Genomic DNA, 20647 nt, shown 5'->3' with positions numbered 1-20647 from the left:
GTACATGAAAAAATCGTAATAAAATGGCCGCCTGGCGGCCATATTGGACCATATCACAAAACAAATTGACGTGCATATCTATGACATTGGTCAATGTCCTTGTACCACTTTTGAATAAAATCTGTTGGAACATGCCTGAGTTATGGCTGTGTACATGAAAAAATCGTAATAAAATGGCCGCCTGGCGGCCATATTGGATCGTATCACAAAACAAATTGACGTGCATATCTATGACAATGGTCAATGTCCTTGTACCAACTTTGAATAAAAACGGTTGAGATATGCCTGAGTTATGGCTCTGTACATGAAAACATCGTAATAAAATGGCCGCCTGGCGGCCATATTGGATCGTATCACAAAACAGATTGACGTGCATATGTATGACATAGGTCAATGTCCTTGTACCAACTTTGAATAAAATCTGTTGGAACATGCCTGAGTTATGGCTGTGTACATGAAAAAATCGTAATAAAATGGCCGCCTGGCGGCCATATTGGATCGTATCACAAAACAAATTGACGTGCATCTGTATGACATATGAAGTAATCCTTGTACCAAGTTTGAATAAAATCGCTCCAGGCATCTCAGAGATATCTGCACGGACGCACGCACGCACGCACGCACGCACGGACATGACCAAACCTATAAGTCCTCCCGGACGGTGTCCGTGGGGACTAATAAAGATCTGAAGTTATGCAAATACATGTACATGTATTTATACTGTGGTTCCCTACGAGGAGGGGCCACACCTTTATTTTTATGAGCGAATGCGGACCAAAGAATATATTACGGTAAATAATGGAAAATATGGCAATGATACATTGTTATGTAAATCGATCACCTCTGATTACTTCAAGTTTTAGAGAGCACTGATTATTGTAGAATAGCACTGACAAGTCTCTATGGAGTACTACTAATGTTTTTACCATTTGCAAGAAATACTTACCTCTTCAGTCAGTAAAAAATAATGCGATATCAGTCGTTTACAGATCTCGTGTAAAGTGGCACAGGTGAAAAATTCAGTTTTGATCTAAAGGTAAAACATTCAAAGACTGTGTTATTACGATGACATCATACCGATTATGGACAAACTGATAACCGGGCAAGTAAGACGCACCAAGACCATGTCATTATAAAGACATGATGACATAATTCATGAACAAATTGATCTTGCATGTCACTGTAGATGACATGGTCCAATGCTGAGAAATTTACTGTATTACAGACGATAATATTGGCTGGATTTTGTTGGTTTTATAGTATGGCAGTATATTATCATACCATCAAGAGGGTAGAAAACTATCATTTGTACCATGGAACACAGTTATCACACACACACACACACACACACACACACACACACACACACATACACTAAGATGTAATGCTAGATGATACTGTCTTAACTGCATGTTGCATGATGCCTTCAGACACGGAGCAGTCTGAGAAATGTTCACATAAAACAGTGAACAGGGATGATAGTGTAGGCTGGGGAACCTCGCCTAAAATAAATTGATACTTGTCCGTTGGTCACCATAAATTGAATGGGTTTGTTCACCCTTGACATTGACAGTGAAATATCAACAACCAGGGCCATACTGAAACTGTACAGAGTTCTATCCATTTGTCACTGAGGTACTAACACTCAAACCAAACACAACAATCTGTCGACAGGCAACCAACACTCCCACCTAACCCAATACACAAAAGACTTGCATCCAACCATCACCCAACAACCAAGGCCAAAACAGCACACTGCATTATTCATCCACAAACTACCAAACACTAACAAACTAACCTAACCAAACACACTATAGAATTCCATCCATCCATCACTCAATCCACCGCCCTGCCATACCAAAAACCATAATTTTGAACTCCAGAAAGTTTGAAAGGGTCAAACAGGATTAACTGCTAATGTAATGACTCACCTTATGAGCTGCAAGTGTCTGAGGATTTTTGGTTTCCTCCACAGTCTTGGCTGGTCTGTACGCGTCACATCTGATGATGGACTTGATCAGATTCATGCAATTAACAGTAAATCTTTCGAAGGAAATTTGTTGACTGGCTTCTGTAAATGTGTAAGTGGTGGCAAACTCCAAGGATTGTTTGATAAAACCAATAAAAAACATTGGATAGGTGTGTTGACAATCCAAAAGCTGAAAAGATAAAGTAATACATTAAAGGTATACAGTCACCTGTAATCTAAATAATCTAAATAATATGGTCAAGGGGGCGTTCCTTGGTATTCAAAATACCCATGTGAGGGTGCTGTTTTTAAAAAGCAGCCACCCGCTTAAAATCTTTGATTGGTTAGATTTTCTTTCCATGGTAACTGTGGCAAAATTGGAACAGGTGACAGTATACCTTTAAGAACTTCCCATTCCAACTCAGTACAGCTCTGAGATCAAGATCAGCCTTTGATAAAATTGAGTGCAAATTTCACCTAAATTTGAACAAATTTTACTGAGTCACCCCAAAGGAACCTAAATGCTAATTTTCAACCTAATCTGGTATGGGGTTATAGAATTTCAGCAATTTGCGGACTTTTGCTTTTTTTTACCTACATTTACATATTTTTAACGCTAAAATGTTCATTTGAACAAATTTACACCTCCAACCCTGGGTGCAGCTGTACAACAAAAGCTAAGGTGGTAGGTGCTGCAATTTTAAAGGTTTTGATGTAGAATATGACCTACATACATAAATATGCTGCAAACTGAAGAAAGAGCTCTCTTTGGTAAATATATACATAATGTAAATGAGAGCTAAAAACTGTAACTGCAATGTAAAAAGGAAAACTGAAAACCAAGTAAGGTTTAACTCACCACTTTTGTAAGTACAATTATTGTTTTATCTACTAATTCTTTACATTGGTTTCCTGCTGGAAAGTTAGCTCCTGAAAAAGCAAAGAAAACTTATTATGTTGCTGTATTTTAATCGTAAAATATTGGAACAATATGGTAACCCCAGTCTTAATTGATAAAAGACTTTCCATGCATACAAAAAATTATATTTATGATAGAACAGAAAGTACAATACACATCATAATATGGGTTCATGCAATTGAACAATATGCAAATGGATCCTTCCGGGTAGACTCCTTATTATGTGTATGATTTTGAATGACATTTCCATATATATGAAACTGATATGATGATGAAATGTACAATAGCATCATAATACTTACTACATGCTAACATTTCTTTTAGCCTGAAAAATGTGAGATTCATAAACGTCTGGAAAAAAAAAGGACAGACAATGTTGTTATATAGTTAAAATGTGATCTTTTTACTATCTTTGATGTACTGCTTAATAAGCTGTCATGGCATATCATATTCATATTCAACATGAATTCAAATGGGCTACTGACAAGAAACATGGTCCGGCAAGACTACAGAATGCTTAGCCTAAACAGAAGTTTTATGAATAAACAGAATCCTAGTGTGTACAGCTGCTTTACAAAGCTATGGAAGCCCCTCAAAATGTGATTGTTTTAATAAGGAAGTTTGGACTTGGCACTCTTCTTGGTTGCCCACTGTCATTATTCTATCAAGCTTTGCTAGCTAGCTATCTCAATAATCAATCAAGCCACTGTGTGCCTAAAAGAAGGTGACCATTTGCTCATTGTCAATGTCAGGAGGGCTAATTGTCACCTACCTCCAGGGTACATAACAAACTAAAACAATTTTTGTCATTGTACAGCATATGAATTATTGAATATCTGTTATGTAATTCATTGATTTTCCTTGCATAATTTTGTAAACAATGGATTGCCAATGTTTTTTACATTTTGTTAACAAGAATGGTGGCAAAATTCATTCAGGTCAGGTAAACTAAAGTGCCATTTGTCAATCACAGATTTTGCCAGTCGCACAAATTTTTTTGTTAACATATCTTCCATAAAGTTATTCCACTAAAGATGAACAACAAGGATATTTAATAGGTTCTTTCAACTATAATTTTTGGAATCATCTGCCATTTTCTGGCAGTGTTAGTCTTGATACATGCATTTATTGACATTCCTGGTGACAGGTCTACATGTCATAGTTTTGTTCCCCAAATGGTGGACGGAGCCCCTTTAACAATCTCTCTTGTTTTGATAAATTTAGTAAATATTATATGCATTGAGTTTCTTTTTTCCTTTGATTTTCATCATTCACAACAATCAATCAATCATGTTTAGAAACAACAGCCATCAACAAACAGTGTTCTCCAAAGGAATTTCTGATAGCATAGCGGCTGATTTGTATAACAATATAATTAATTGTTATGTTATTAAATTTCTATTGTTTTACCAAAATTAAAGAGTGCTGGCCACAATGCTTTAATTGCTCTGGGGACAACAATGACAAAAAGGTTGTTTGAGAAGAGACAATAGCTGAAATGTGTCTTGTCACATGGACTAAAATAAGTCAAATGTTAAAAAAAATACTCGTAAGATCATCCTGCCCTTGAACTTACCATTACATCAGGGAAATCATGTGGCTGGTTGAATCCATGCACTAGAAGTTTACGAAGTACTGCAAGAAGAGATATCACACAACTATCAAAGACAAGGTCGACCAAAACAATACTCCCTGACTTTGAGCTATTTTCACCCAAGTATATACATATATGACGAAGTTGAAGATTAAACAGAGTAAGAAATATTTGCTTAATATTTGTTTTCTGATTAGCTGCTGCAGAATCAACTCTTGGAAATATGACTATCTTAAAAACTGTTGGTAAAATGGAAAAAAAAAGACAAGACAAATTGCATGTTGGAAGTACAGGCTCTATAACATGCAAAATCCTTTCATTAAACAAGAATACATGTACAATTACAGAAAAATACTTACATATGAACAACAAGAACTAGAACAAAATTTGACATACCTCTTAAAGCCAGTAAACTAAGCTCGGCAGAATTGGCCATGCTTGCATCTTGGCAAGAAATTTGTTTGAGAAATGTATCTGTGTGTTCATTCCACAACCTCAGAACAAAACTGAATATGCCGTTGGTTAGCTGTAATGAACAATAATTACAAAGAGTTAATATTACTGTAATTCTTAATGTCTGGCCCTCTACAGGATAGGCTGAAAATGGCTTGTTTTTATGACATTGAATATGGTAGGCTATAACATTCATATTTGAAAATAAAAGACAGCTGTAAAGATTTTGTCTCAGAATAAGCAATGCTAAACAGATATTATCCCTGAAATATTTCACAATGGTAAATTCTTCAGTGGACCTTCCCTGATATTCAATTTTTAATTTCCACTGTTACATATCACACTAGTGCTTTGCTGTTGTCTTTTTTATTTCTTCTTTCTATGTCATGTACAGCACACTTTGAAATTGATGCATGTGCAGTTCGTTTATAAAGAATTTTCATAATAATTGTGATGGTAATTATAATTGTATTGACAGCTATCACTCTAAAATTTCACTCAAGTTCCATAATATCAAAGCAAGCTACAATGACAAAATGAATACATGTATGTTGACATGATATGCTGAGTGGGACAAGAGGTTTTCTTCCAAGAAATGTTTTGTACCATATTTGCTTTCACAAGCGCCAGGTGAGAATAGCTACCATTAACCTCAAAGACAATGCCCTTTTCAATTTTATCTACCTGTAGTCAACTATAAGAAAATGCAGCACTCTGGAATATTGTGATGAGAACAGCTGATAATCTAAGATCTTCTTTATATGTTTGCTTACCTCTTGAAATAACTTTCTATCATTTGCTAGTCTTTTGGACGCTAGCGACTTGGTCACATGATGGAGGGTCAACAGCGCCCTCTGTTGGTAGAGCTGCTCAGGCTGCTTCACTGCCTCTAGTAGAGTTGGAATAAGATCAGGCCAAAATCTTGGACAGTCTAGACGTGAAATCTTTGCGACAACAACAGCAAGTTGTGTAGCTACTTGATTAAATGGTTCATCAAAGCGTCCAATCAGCTGTTTTCTCAGGTTGTCTTTCTCTTCCTCTGGAATTGCACTGTGTCAAGAAAATTTTAAAAAGTAGAAGAGTTTGTTATAGTGTCGATTGATCGATTTCAATGGTGAAACAATATATGCAACTTTTTTACTTCCTGAGTTTATATTTTTATGAGCTTGTGCAAAGGCTTTAGTGCCGTTGTTTAAAATCACACACCATGATACAACTATAAAAGTCATTATTCCTCTTTCATACAGCTGACTTCACCTGACCTTGCCGATACGGTGTCTGGCATACTCACACGGTGCAAATAGAACAGAAGCTAGTTTATCTAACACAAACAACACAAAGGCTCATAAAGAAGATGGCTCAAGTAGGTAAATACTTATAAGTCCAACATTCTTAGTGGCATTTTTTGTATTAACCTCATAGTGTGATGACTTTGAATAAATGATTTCAATATTTTAGTTCTCCACTCAGTTCACTACGATAAATTCAGTTTGAATATATTATTATAAAAATGTCAACAAGACACACAAACACTTACTTTGGTGCAGTTTTCCTCCAATATCTATCCACTCCATTTTTGAAATACAATACAGCCAACCATCTGACATTGATATCAATTGAATGGTTTGTAAATATTGCCTGAAAAATGCAAACAAAGACTTTGTGTCACAAAAGGATGATCTGATTATTTCGATTAGACATTAAACACAAAAATGATACATGCATTATTTGTCAAATGTTCAACACATCCTGTCACACTGTAGAATGTTTGCATTAAAGGTATACTATCACCTGTTCTAATTTTGCCAGTTACCATGGAAAAAGAAAATCTAACCAATCACAGATTTTAAGCTGGTGGCTGCTTTTTAAAAACAGCGCCCTCACTTGGGCATTTTGAATACCAAGGAAAGCCCCTTTGACCATATATGGGCATATTTAGATTACAGGTGACTGTATACCTTTAAATATAGTACAGCTGAGCTGGCTGCAGTGTTGACACAACAACAAAATTCTAGATACCTCCTCTTCCGAGCATCATCATGAAGACTGCAGTACCTATTCCTGATTGGAAAGTTTATGACATGATGACCTTCTGTAAACAGTGAAGCATGATCATTTGAACAACAAATTGTAACTCTTCATGATGCATAACACTTTGCATTCTCCCCAGGATTTTCTGGTAGAGTGGCGGCTAATTTGCATAACAAGAAATATAATTGTTATGGTAATGAGTTTCTATTGTTTACCAAAAATTAAAGAGTGGTGGCCACGACTCTATAATTGGTCAGGGGAGAACACTGACACTGATAAAGAAGTTCAAAGAATTCTGATGGAATATTAGAAGCCTTTCTGCTTTTTTGGCATCAAATCTTTTTAGTAAATGAATGATTCGATTAGCTCTACTGTCAAAATATTCATTTGACTTTACATTTGTACCCTTACCACAAGTATTGAATAAAATCCCGGCTGCGTTTCCCACTGTCTTAGCTGTTGTTCTGCAGGTTTAAGAGTTGATGCATCTTGGCTAGCAGCTCTGTTTAAAGTCTGCAATACAAGCTGACCTGCTGTTTCGAAATCCATTCTCTAGATCTACCATTCACTGTCAAATAAGATTCCACAGAACATGTAGCGTCACACACGTGTCCATCACTATGTCCCAGAATGACATATTCAAATACCCATTGATGAGTACGAAATTTGTTCAAACTCTGTTTTAGCCGTGAGGGAAAAACCAAACAATTTTATTGATACCCTTGCAGACAAATCGTGATGAGAATTCACTTAATTTGGTGAATATCAATACCTAAGATGATGTATCGGTAGTGATGTGGTTTTATTACAATGGCATGGATGTTGAGCATACTTGACTACTACTAGCATATAGATTTGCTAAAATAAATACGAGGACAAAATAAGCAACAATGTTCACAAAAAAGGATAAGACAATAAAAACACAGAAAAAGTACAAAGCAGGTTTACACACTAGTCTACGAAAGCTAGAAGCTAAACTAGACAAATCGATGAGAGTGGGTCTCATTGTCTACTTTGCAAACATCATTAATTAAAACTGCTTGTACACCTTAAGATAATAAAGTACTTTCTAACACAACAGCATGGCAATCAAAACTAACCTGCATGAAAAATTCCTCAGAATCAGCACACAAAATTTTGAATCAATCAGATAAGAGTTATCAAAAGATGATATTTGACTGACAGTGGAGAAAAGGACCCTAAAATTCACTCAAAACAAATCATCAAATGTCTATCATGCATATGAAAACTAAGTACATAATGATGCACACAACAAATCTCATGTGTTTTGCAGGATGTATTGTGAAAAACATTGTTGAGTGTCCTCAACCAACATTTCAGCAATTCATAGATTGCCTTTGTCAGAACATAGAGAAAAGCGAATGAGATAAAAAGTTATACAATGGTAATATGGGAAAATTAAAGTTTCATGACACAGATTTGAAAAGAATTCCATGGGGATTTTACAGAAATCAATCAGAAATAGAATCAGAAGCACATACAACCAATCACAGACGTTGACTGATTTCAAACAGCTAAAAGTCTTGTATGTGTATACAGCGCAAATGAGAGCCATAAACCAGTGCACTTTGTAATGAGGTAAATGCAGACTACCAGATGTCTTCTTGGGACTACTAATTTTCAGAAATGGTAGTCCACTTGGACTACCTTGTTTAAAAGTTTTATTTCAACCCCTAGTCATTGTTCACCAGTAAATTTTCACCTGGACAATAATATGAGGTTGTGTACACATGGCATCATGTTGCCAAGGCTAATACTAGTACATGTACTAGGAATTCCACATACCTTTAGCACATGGACAAGAAAATATAGTTTCATACAACAAAAATAGTACGATTATCATCAAAATTTAAGCTGTTGTCCATTGAACAAGGGTAAGCTACTTGATCTAACAATTTCTTAGGATAGTGAAAGCAAATACTGCCCACCGAAGCACCTAACAATACCATACATGTAAATCAGGAAGACAGCTCTAGTTTTGTCACAACGATGCACGACTGATTCCCAAGTCATCAACTAGTTTAGTTTGTACACAGTATATTGCTGACATTACAGAACACGTATAAGTGGTTAAGTTGGCCAACTTGGAGACCTTTCCACATTTTTTTGTGTAATTGCTTTAGTACTATGATACAGGAACACCAGTAAGATGAGTTTGACAGCCTGGTAACATTTACAGACTTCACTTTTGTCTTTTTTGGACAAAGACTCATAAAACAAACAACACTTGCTCAGTTCCAATGTTTTGCTGCATGTTTAATACTATGGGTTGTTTGAATAATTTTTACTACAAACATTTACCATTACGAAGATCAACTTTGCTGAAACAATACTCAATTTTTGATGAATTTTCAGACCAAACTGTGATCATGAACAAGTTCCATCTGGTAAGACAGATTGTCTCTTCATGACTGGTAATCTGCAGTTATTTGTGACTTAATTCCTCATATTTTTGGAGATATCATAAACACAACAAAGCCACTGCACAAAAGTCCAATTGATAACAAACAGATCAACTATCTGTAATGTCCTCTTGTGTTGAACAGAAGAATGAAGACATACAACTGTTGTGTAACAATTGTGATAGATGCTAAGACATGCAACAGCTAATTTTATCAGCCCCACTGCCTTAGCTACATAGCCAGTTTGCAAGCAGTCCTACTAATTACTGCCTGTCAACTGCCTGAAAGGAAATTTACTTTCCAATTAGTAACTGTAATCAGTCCCTATCTCAAGACCAAAGACCACCAATATTTATAAAAAGCTACAAAATAAGAGTCTATTTTACTCCAAATGCCCGAGGCTCTGCATCAGAACTATATATAATTGGAGTGCTAAGTTCCGACGGGCAGTGATGGACAGTGTTCGGACACTGAATACAATCAGCATTGCCACTCGTTCGCCAATCAACGTTTTTGGGATCTGGGACGACAATTTTGTTTGGTTCTATAGTGAGTTATGATTTTGATATGAGATATCAACTGATTACAGCAATTTGAAGGTAATTTCCTGACAGGCAGTGACGGGCAGTGGTCGGACATCGACCGGCAGTATGAGGATGGCCAGTGGTGATGCACGTACGATCACACGATTAGCGTTGCTACTCGTTCGAAAATCAACGTTTTTGAGATCTGGGAATATTATTTTGTTTGTTTTTAAAAAGAGTAGTGGTCTTTGGTATTGAGATATCGACTGATTACAGTAATCGGAAGGTTAATGTAATGACGGGCAGTGACGGGCATTAATTAGTAGGACCCGTTTGCAAAGACTTCAAAGACACGGCAAAGGAATGTGTAAAATGTTTTCACTCACTGACCATTTTTTTTGTCAATGGCGACTTTGGAGTTTCGACCCGTTCACTACCTCGTCATGCATAAACCACAAGAAACGTACCGGGTAACCAAAATAACGGAACTCTGCTCCGAAAAATATGGGTGATGCGATGGACAAGGTAAAAGCATCGAACCTTTATTCACTAGATTTCGCCGACTTGTCATTGAGAGCGCATCTTTATGTTAGCGAAAAACGTATGGGCAACACGGATAAGGGTTACACAGACACGGCTGCTGTGCGTTTCATACCGTTCAAGAATTGCAAAGATAATACAACCCACTACACTGTTCGTTGTAATTATGTTTTGTTTTGTGTGCTTCTCCTTCCTCACCGCTATTACATTCATGACATGTCCATGCTGGTTAGCACATTCAATGACGTTATCTCGCGACGGCGGTTCATCCATCATTACTCTGTGGCGTCATCATTCGAGATTGAATGAGATCCCAATCTCTGCTGCCGCTTCATGCAATGACACCAAAGTTCCCATCCATAAAGCATACTTACCAGTTAAACAAGAAGTGAAAACTGTTCAACAAATCATTTATCGGATTCCGAAGAATTCCCACAACTTTGCGAGACACTGCGAGTCACATTCCCGGCATGGAGTCCGCCATGTTGTCTCGTGTGTTTGTTGGTTGTTGATGTTTCTCGGTGCTATCGACGGAGGGCGCACTGAAATGTGCGCTACAGCAAACAAAACACAGTCTATGCACAAATCGATCAAGAGATAGAACAGATGGATGACTCCGACGACTTATAGTGTTATTTTGAATAGAAACTAAACATGATTTATTTTTCAATTTATTAGTTAATGAAAGGAAACTATGTACATTGTAGATATCACTGAGAAACCATGTAAATACAGCTTCATTATTATTTATTGTTGTTGTTTTTGCTTTTGTTGATAGTGGAGGTAGGTACTGTAAGCTGTTGTTACCGTCCAGTATAAGATAAATTTCCACATACTGTATAGGGGGATGATTTCCAGCTCAAATTGGTCTAGAGACCCATAATTTTCTAGCATATTTCAAACATTTCAAGTTATTATAGTCATATTTGACCCCGAAATAATGACTAGATCACAAGAAATTGAGAAGAAAAAAAAGAGAAAGTGTTTGTTTGTGACCCTGAGAATTTCACATTTCACCTTTCAGTTTGCAATTTTAGATGGATGTTCTCAAAGGCCATCTTATTATCATTCTGAATAATCTGATTCTAAGGAGCCCACGTGAAGCAAATGGTGGGGGTCTCCTACACTGTGGCCTGCCACATCACAGGCAATTCCTGCTCCTTGTTTGTTTGTTTATATGTATTTGTTTACTTGTTACGTATGATTATTTCCATATACAATGAAAGAGTTGTATTGATATTCATGTTTGTCAATAAAGAATATTTTTATTTTAATTATTTGTTTACCAGTATAAATGATACTTCATAAAGTTTCAAATACACTCACACATATGAAATAAAGCATACCCTTCCTTTGCCGTGAGGAGGAAGCACTCGTGTGTGTCCACCACTCTCTCTAAGGGTGAGTATTCAGAGGGAGTGGTGGACACATGAGTCACTGAAAATAACTGCTATCACACATATTGGTCATTTATGTCTGATTTTAGTTAACTCAGTAAATCCAGGTTTCATAACATTTACATGTTAATCAAGAAAATATGCCCAGTACAAAAGCCAGTTCATCAAATGTATTGTTTTTAATCATAAGCAGATTGACAAGTTACAATTCTTACAAAGTAACTGCTAAGCAAAGTCAAAGTTGTCACTCACACTGGTAATTTGACTTGATGTTTATCAATGCTTTACATGTAAACAACAAAACTGAAAATCTGACCCTGTTCCCTTAATGTGTATAACAGCTTAACTCCACAATATTGCTAACGATACTACCAGGCTTTAATTGAAAGCCATTATCTATCAAGAACTAAAAAGTAGCACAGCTAACAGTGTGCTCCCATTGGATTAGAATTGATAAACACACCCGTGTGTGTGATTTAAAAGGAGGGGGATGTACCATTTACAGCTGTGTATATGATACCCAGGCAATGGGTTTGTTGCTATGTACAACATATCCCAACATTCTTTGTGCGTATCCAACATTGTAGAATGGTGGCAGTACTGACACTGGTGACCGCGACCAAAGCAACGTCACATAAACAAGGGGACACAACCAAAGTTTATTTGGTGAAGTCTTCAGTAGGAACAAAGAAACCAAATATGAAAATTATCAAACAATTTTCTGCAGGAGAGGCATTTGAAAAAAGTTTAGACAATATGCCTTAATAATTTGAACATCAATTTTTTTTATTATTTTCAAAAGCCTGAATGAAAATTATCCCTGGAAACCTGTCTTTTCAGTAGTTTACAAATATCTTTGAAAAAATACAAGAAAAAAAATTCACATATGCTAGTTTACCTAATTTTGACAAGATATTTACTTAGGCATCTTGAGGATTAGATACATTCAAAACACAAAGCAATTTGACTACAATTCCTGAGTTTTGAATTTTCACTATATCAACGCCTCTAAGCTCACTTGCATGTTTTTGAGTCAAGTAGATACATTTGGATAAAATCCCATCTGTAACCTCATGGTTCTCAAGGTTTGGCAGTCGCTACAGATGATAGCGATGAATTGATCCAATAAGCTTCCAATGCTGTTTGTATAGCAAATGGGAGCTAAAACTTGCCTATCCCACAAAACAACACCGTAAAAAAAGGTTATGGTCAGAAAATAATGTCATAACCAACTGTACACAAATACTGAATTTTAATAATAATATTATTATTATTTTAGTAATATTGCAGTTGGAAGAGCATTGATAATTTTGATGGTTAAAAACATTTTTTGTTAAAATTTGGAAATATTCCTGGCATAATTGATATTTTGAAAAGTAAAATTACAGTATATTTGATAATTTTCACTGACACAAATCTATATGACATTGCAGTCTATGTGATATAAAGCAAATATCAAATTAACAATCATATAGAAATGCTTCTAAAAAGCAGACAAAAATAAATCGTTAGTGTCACAGTTACCAGAGTTATGCATAAAAAAGCCTGCACCAGCAGTCACTTTCAGTTTCTATAAAAAATATTTCATGTTTCCCGATTTACAATTAAAATTTTTCCTTTTGCGTACCTTGTGTATTTTTAGATTTGGTTTTCTGACCTGATCGACAACATTGATTTGCCATCACCAAATCTGACTACCCTGTCAACATATTTTAATGATTTTAGAATGTGGTAAAAGTTCAAACATGAAAAAAATCATAGGCTTGACGACATGCCGAGCCAAGCTTTTATTAACTGATGTGCTATAGCTTTCTGAATAGGAACAAATCCCCCCTGGCCGCTTATTAACTCTACAACCTGTTGCCGTGTGAACCATTTTGCATCCTCCAGCTCCTCTTTATCAATATTGATCTCTTCAGATATTGCAAAGCCGATGCAGCCCAGCATCAGAGTTGATGGACGCGGCCATGGTTGGTTGGAGTGGTACATCACACGGCCAACAAGAATGCCACTCTCCTCTGCCACTTCACGACGGACAGCATCCTCCATGGTTTCACCTGCAGCAGATCAGACAGTCAGAGTGCATGTGATAAAACATACCTTGAAGACAGATACTCATAACAGAAGAAAGTTTGCACTGCCCATTATTTCATATTACCTGGTGCTTAAAGTTTGCGTGAAGTGAGCAAATTATAACCAAACTTTTAAAACTTTTCAGCGTTTAGGCATGTACCACCTTCACACCTAGTGATACATTTACAACTCACTGTCAATAATCACCTTAATTTTCCGTTTTCTGCTTTTTGATCTATGGACATAACAGTGGTTGAACTTGACCCAAAGATTTAGTGATTATAGTTGACATGAAGAGTGTGCATGAACAACATCACAAATTTTTACTGGAGAAACAAAATGTATTCTTTCAATCTACAAAAATTAAAAGTTCAATGTGTTGTATTTTTGGCTTTACCTGGTTCCATGAAACCTGCCAGACAGGAGTACATGCCTTGTGGCCAAAATGTCTGTCTTCCAAGCAGGCATTTGTCACCGTTGGGGGACACAATCAACATGATTACAACTGGATCCAATCTTGGATAGCTTGTGTTCTTCACAGCCTTGTTACTGATGCAATCTGTCAATGGAAAAGGAAAATGTTTCATTGACAGATTTGAAGACATCATTTGAAAATTTGTGCCTCTGAAGCACTTTGATATGAACTATGGCAAATTGTCTGTGATGTGATGGACATAATGGGTGCTTTATTCACATATTGAAACAGGTTCAAAATTGTACAATACAAGCTATAATAACAGGACTTAAATGAAAGATTAAACAGTTCACCTACTTTCTTTGAGGTATTGCATATTCATGTTTAAAACTGAAACTGCCAAAAGGAGAAGTGATTTTTCTAAAGACAGATCTCCACTAGACTTCTGTAACTCACCCTTTTTCTCACACTCTCTCTTGTACCCAGCATCCTTCAGGACAGTGGTATTGCCACAGGTAGGACAGTATTTATACCTTGAATGCCAATCTAGCATAGATCTACCCTGTGCAGCAATAGCGCCCTCTGAGTCAGATAATTGCAAAAGTTGCATCCCACCAGCACCAGACAAGACATAACTTCCCGGACGGAGATCTTCAAGTTTCTCCTTTGAAACAGCTGTGGTGACATCAACAGCGAACCAAGCTTGAGTTGACCCTGCTTCCTCTTGTCTGCTGAATTTGTCACTAGGGTCCGAACCACCATCTTTGATCAGACCGAGGAATACAACAACTACATCACTGCCATCAGTTTCAAACAAAAAACTGATGTCATTGTAGCTATGGCGACACAATTTAGGTTTTCCTTCGGCGTTCATTTCAACCCATGGGAATCCATCAGAAAACAAAAGAAATTGGCTACTTTTGTCTTTCATTTTGCTCTCTATCCAATCTGTGTCATTGCGTTTGTGAGCAAATCGATTCACTGGGCTGTGTCCAAAAAAGTTCACGACATTCTGGTTATTTGAGACAGCAGTTGTGGGATGGTCTTCAAATATCCTGATGACATTAATGTGATTCCAGAATTTGGCAATGTCAAGTGCAGTTTGACCTGAACTTGTCATAATTGTCGCATCACATCTACCGGGAAGAAACAAAAACAATTACATAAATGATGGAGCACTCCAATTTGATCATCAACATGAGAGAGAAAATATATTTCACATCTTTGATACATACATGTAATGTATCACACGTCTGTCTCATCTCAATTGTCTCCAAATAATTTCTTAGTGATTAACGCCACAAATTCAATTCTGTATTATGCACTTCTGAAACTGTAATATCACCGTCTCAAAAGGCAAAGGCAAATGCAATCAGAAGTGATTTTTGAGATTTTTATAAAACGTGAAAAATACAGTTTTTACTTCAACATATATTCATGTCACTTGAAAACATTTCAATCTACAATCCATGAAACATCTTCACATCAAATACTGCACCAGTCCTTGAGTTTTTTGGAGTGTACTATTGTGTGGGTCACTGCGGGTTAGTGCAGGCCACTCCTTTCTGGCCAGTTTTTAGGTTGCGGGTCGCTGAGGGCCAGTGCGGGTTGCTGCCGGTCAGTGCGGGCCACTCCTTTCTGGCCAATTTTTAGGTTGCGGGTCGCTGCGGGCCACTCCTTTCTGAGCAGTTTATTACAAGTTGTGGGTCACTGTCGGCCATTATTTTCTTACGGGTTTTCAGGTTGCTTTGGGATACTGGAGGTTGCAAAGTGCTGGTTGCTGCCACTGCATTAAATTTTTGTATAATTTCTGACATATTTTCAAATGCCTTATCTAATATCTCAATAAAAATAGGGAAACCAGTTGCACCTGTCTTTCTGAAACGTGATATTATTCTTGTCTTTGAAGAACAGGTGTAGGCCACCTCCGTTTGTGATTATTTTGCATTGAAAAGCAGAGTATTTTCAGCACCTCTGAAATTTGAGTTCTGATGTTATTCAAACAGAAATGTTGCATGTCATCTGTACACTTTTATCAAATAATAATAACTGATAATTTACAGTTTAAAATATTACAAATGTGTTGAAGAGAAAACAGGCATGGCACAGGAAACATTCAAGCATGCAAATCAAGAGAAATTGTGGGTAATATACTGTACTGCGAGTAATAAAACAAACGGCTTACTCCTGTCATGCATGAGGTCGTTGATGGCGCACTCAGACCTGCATCCTCGATCAATAGGTGAAACCCGGAAGTGTAATTATCGGCAAAGATGTTGTATTTTTCATGGTATCCACGAAAGGAAATATGTCCTTAAAGGAACTAGGTGTTTTTTATGGTTCATTTTATTTCAAGACACAATTGTACTCGAAGATAAACCTCATTTCTATTGTTTTCGGGCGACCAGCAAATCGACCCACAAATCGACCCGCACTTTGACCTGCAATTTGACCCGTCGACCCGCAAAATAACGATACTGGAGTTTTTGCAGTGGATGGACATACATACACGCACACGTGCACACACACACACACACATACACACATGCATGCATGCATGCATGCATGCATACATACATCCATCCATCCATCCATCCATACATACATACATATATACATACACGTATATATGACATATACATGCACTGAGGCAGACAGATATGCATAGATGATGGACATCCGACTGATCCAAATAACACCTGTACTTTATGAATATAGAGCAAACAAGAGCAAAAAATTAAAAATCATTCATTTAATCAGGCTATGATGGAAATTTATTTAAACTGACAGTATTCATTCATTCTTGATCCAAATCAGTCATTTTTTTGCCTCTAGTTTCTGAACATGTAATCTAAATTTCTTTTGTACAACTTTTCAAGTTTGCAAAACTCAATATGAAAAGAAGATAGACTGTTCATGAAATGTAAAGTGGAAATGTGAAGTGGAAGCTGCATTAGATTGACAACATCACAATTTTCTCAAGTTCAATGAACTATGCCATTGTTCAAAGTCCAAATGAAGGCTTATGGAGTATGGTAGATAATGGAGACAAATTAACACTACCAGCAATTTGTACTGTTTGCTGAGAATGACCTTCAACATGACATGTATGTAGTACCTTGGCAATACATGAAGAAACTGCATGGGCGATCTTATGTTGTAAAATTCATCACATCAGACCTTAAAAAAGAAACTTCTTGTTCAAAAAGGACAAAAGTGACACTTGTCAGATTATCCAAATATTTCGCAAACGGTAAAAATCATGGGAAATATTTTATTATTATTGTGTTGAATCATCAGTGATAAATGAACTTTGACATTAACATTTATTTATGAGATATAATGTACATAGCTTTGACACTTACCCATTGCTTAGCAGACACTGTACAGCTTCAGCCTTGCCGTTTCTGGCGGCAAACATGAGGGCAGTCCATCCATGTTCATTTTGACCATTGATGACATCACTGACTTTAATTAAACTCTCAATTCTGTTGATATCACCACGACCAGCTGCCTCGTAAAGATGTTCAGTAAACTGTTTCTTTGTATCTGTTGCCATCTCTTCAGTCTCAGCCTCAATTTACATTCACTGATGTCTTGCTCATAGGTTTTGTCTCAATCAAACAAAACCTCAATAATGGAATCTTCCTGACTTGTTTTCACCATTAATCTTTGTCAGAATACAAAAGGTTTGTTGTAGATCAGTATTTGATGATCAATACAATATCATACATACTCAAATAATGTGTGCGAATTTTTGTGCACTGCCATATTTTATGGTTTTCTTACTACACATGGATTCTTCTGACAATGACAACTCATATTTTTCCATTTTTTGTGTTTACTACTTTGACATTTCATGGTCCCACCTTGTGAAGGGATTGTGGACATTTCCAATGAAACAAAATTTTTCCAAATATGCATGTGTTCTTCATATGGTTTCTTGGTTGCTCGAGGGTGGAAGAATTGAGAGAATAGTACAAGTGTCACATGCATAAATTCACCCTCACATGCACTTCCCTGTAACTACTTGAATAACATACAATTTGAGTGACAATCAGGATGAGGTCAAAGTTCACGACACCCCAGGGGATCATATAAAGGCGCATTGGCACTCTGAATGTTGTTTTATAACAAATCTATTTTGTATATCTTCTGAATGAATCACATTTTCAATGAATTCTACTACCTAACAGTTTGTGAATATGTAAACATGTGCATGTTTATCAGAATGTAAGAATTACTGCACATTTCTACAGGCAGATTTTACATCAGATTATCATATTGCTATTGGGTCATGACAGGAATAGGGAAACTACAGCATAGACTGTACTAATGATAGTTGGAGATTGGATCGTGGCTTCAAGGTGAATATTGACATCTAAAATAACATGTTGAACATGAAAATAATTAATGCATTGCTTTGCACAAAAGTATTGGTATTGTTGGTTGCATAATGCTCTTGTGCACTGTGTGATTAGTGTGACTGTTCTTGGCTGCAATCACAGTGCCTAGTAGCCCTGCGTACAGGTCTGTGTGTTCCCGGCGTTATACGGCCTCCACCACAGTATCACGCCGGGAACACATAGACCTGTACGCAGGGCTAAGTGCCTAGTTGTGTATTTTGTACTACATTGTAATTTCTTCTATTATATCACGGTCCCTTGATTATATGTATTACACTGTACTTTTAATACTGCAACGCAGCCTACATCAACGTTGCAACCGCAGTTATATGTGGTTCGATACCCCATATGCATAGAAAAGGGGCACGGCGGCCGCTGTGTGTCGAACCACACGTAACCGTGGTCGCAACTGCCCCATCGCTGTACCATCGGATATCGGGCGGGTAACACTTCCCATGTCTACGCCCCTTATCATCTGAACTCAAAAAACCTCTGGACAAAAAATGAAAATAGCAATACTACCTGTTTACCTTGTTCAGCTTTGTGAGAGCTAGCAGGCTTTCTCACATACTGCACGCTCTGGACGTGTTGGATTACTCGGAATAAATGGTATAAATCTTAGTCTTCATATCAGCTGATCTGTCAGGTGATACTTGGGTGGATGAGGTCAAAGGTCAATTGGAAATCTGAAGTTGAGTGTCCGTCCAAAGCAAATCCGGCCGCGGGCGCTGCAGCTAATTTGCTGACATGACAGTGGGTTATTGGTTTTTAATGTGCATGCCATCAGACCATGGATTCTACACTTACAAAAGTATCCTACAACACTCGAATCCTGAAGGATATCAGTATTTACGCCGGATTCACGCAGTTGTAGTATAGACCAGGCAGCCCTCTTAGAAATTTATGATTTATATTGTTGATAAAAAATTAATATTTCTGTCGTTATTGTACACTTGAAAAAGAACCGAACTGCTCTTGAATCCTAAATGATCAGTATTTATGCCAAATTTACACAGTTCGAGCACAGACCCTCACAGATCATTATAGTCAATATTGATGTGTGGTTGTACTGTCTCAGGAGTTGTAAATTTCAATCTGATGTACTGTTTCCAATGCAGCATCCCAGCACACATTTAAAAACTCGCAGATTTCTTTTTCTCACCATATGGCCATCAATGCATCCACTGAGTTTGATATGTTCAATCTGAATGAAAAATATCAAAATTACAGTTTATAACTGAAGCAGATCACATCTCAAACTGCGGATTTCAAAATTTTCACAGTAAGAGGAGAAACTGTCTTCTGCACTCATCAATTTTTCAGATTTTTTCATAACTTTGGCCCAGGGTAATCTTCTGGTCTCTGTTTGTCTTAACAACAGAATGTTCTTCATAAGCTATTAAATCTGAGAAAATTATCGATGCTTTGATTTGTGTCATATGCTAGTTCACCTGAGATAAACAGAGGCAAATGTCTTGCAAAATTCCAATCCTGCCATTTAAGATTGAATGTGCCCGGGGACAGATATTCACTCTTGAACTTTACATTTTTGGTCTACATCTTGAGGGAGCTCATTTTGAAGCTCATGGAGTAAATATATTTTTAACAGACTATTTTTGCAAAAATCGAAAATATATATTTTTCCCTGTAGAGTTAACACAGAGATAGTGGCTATTTGAAATAAGGTGTCGGTACATGTCAGGTACCTGTAATTTGTTTCTCTGTTACCAAATTTCGCATGGTGACCTGATATTTTTACTAATGACTTCAAAAAGGAAAAGTTTAAGTTTCCTTGAGGAAACTTTAAGCAAAAGTTTAGGTCTTTCAATTTCAAAGCAAGAACTATCTTAAATGGCAGTCTTCACCAGTCATGGAATACAGTCCTCCCAAATGCACAAGTAAG

The 20647-nt window shown here is 36.8% G+C and overlaps 2 protein-coding genes across 3 annotated transcripts in view; both read right to left on the bottom strand.

Annotated features, from left to right (window-relative positions):
* Nucleotides 1-10950, bottom strand: part of LOC139121559 (importin-11-like) — a 33920-nt gene extending 22970 nt beyond the window's left edge. The window contains exons 1-10 of the mRNA XM_070686566.1: nt 10828-10950; nt 7378-7534; nt 6473-6573; nt 5709-5985; nt 4879-5008; nt 4465-4523; nt 3191-3239; nt 2829-2899; nt 1932-2159; nt 947-1030 (exon numbers count right to left, since the gene is read on the bottom strand). Coding sequence (XP_070542667.1) covers nt 947-1030; nt 1932-2159; nt 2829-2899; nt 3191-3239; nt 4465-4523; nt 4879-5008; nt 5709-5985; nt 6473-6573; nt 7378-7515 — 1137 coding nt within the window. The 5' untranslated portion in view covers nt 7516-7534; nt 10828-10950. The remainder of the gene's footprint in view (nt 1-946; nt 1031-1931; nt 2160-2828; nt 2900-3190; nt 3240-4464; nt 4524-4878; nt 5009-5708; nt 5986-6472; nt 6574-7377; nt 7535-10827) is intronic.
* Nucleotides 10951-12010: 1060 nt separating this feature from the next.
* On the bottom strand, nt 12011-19518 carry LOC139121556 (NAD-capped RNA hydrolase NUDT12-like). Of its 2 annotated transcripts, none has more exons than XM_070686563.1 (5): nt 19275-19518; nt 17704-18008; nt 14795-15474; nt 14321-14482; nt 12011-13907 (listed from the first exon to the last, which is right to left on the bottom strand). In XM_070686563.1, the coding sequence occupies exons 2-5, from the start codon at nt 17895-17897 to the stop codon at nt 13606-13608; spliced, it is 1338 nt and encodes a 445-aa protein (XP_070542664.1). In that variant the 5' UTR covers nt 17898-18008; nt 19275-19518; the 3' UTR covers nt 12011-13605. The 2 variants fall into 2 exon arrangements, with proteins under 2 accessions (XP_070542664.1, XP_070542665.1); XM_070686564.1 differs by having other exon boundaries at nt 19267-19380.
* Nucleotides 19519-20647: the final 1129 nt, after the last annotated feature.

This window comes from Ptychodera flava, chromosome 21 (assembly GCF_041260155.1).
Source record: "Ptychodera flava strain L36383 chromosome 21, AS_Pfla_20210202, whole genome shotgun sequence".
In the NCBI taxonomy this organism is placed as follows: Eukaryota; Metazoa; Hemichordata; class Enteropneusta; family Ptychoderidae; genus Ptychodera; species Ptychodera flava.
The sequence above is the reverse complement of the archived record's forward strand: the minus strand, read 5'-3'. Positions and strand labels throughout refer to the sequence as shown.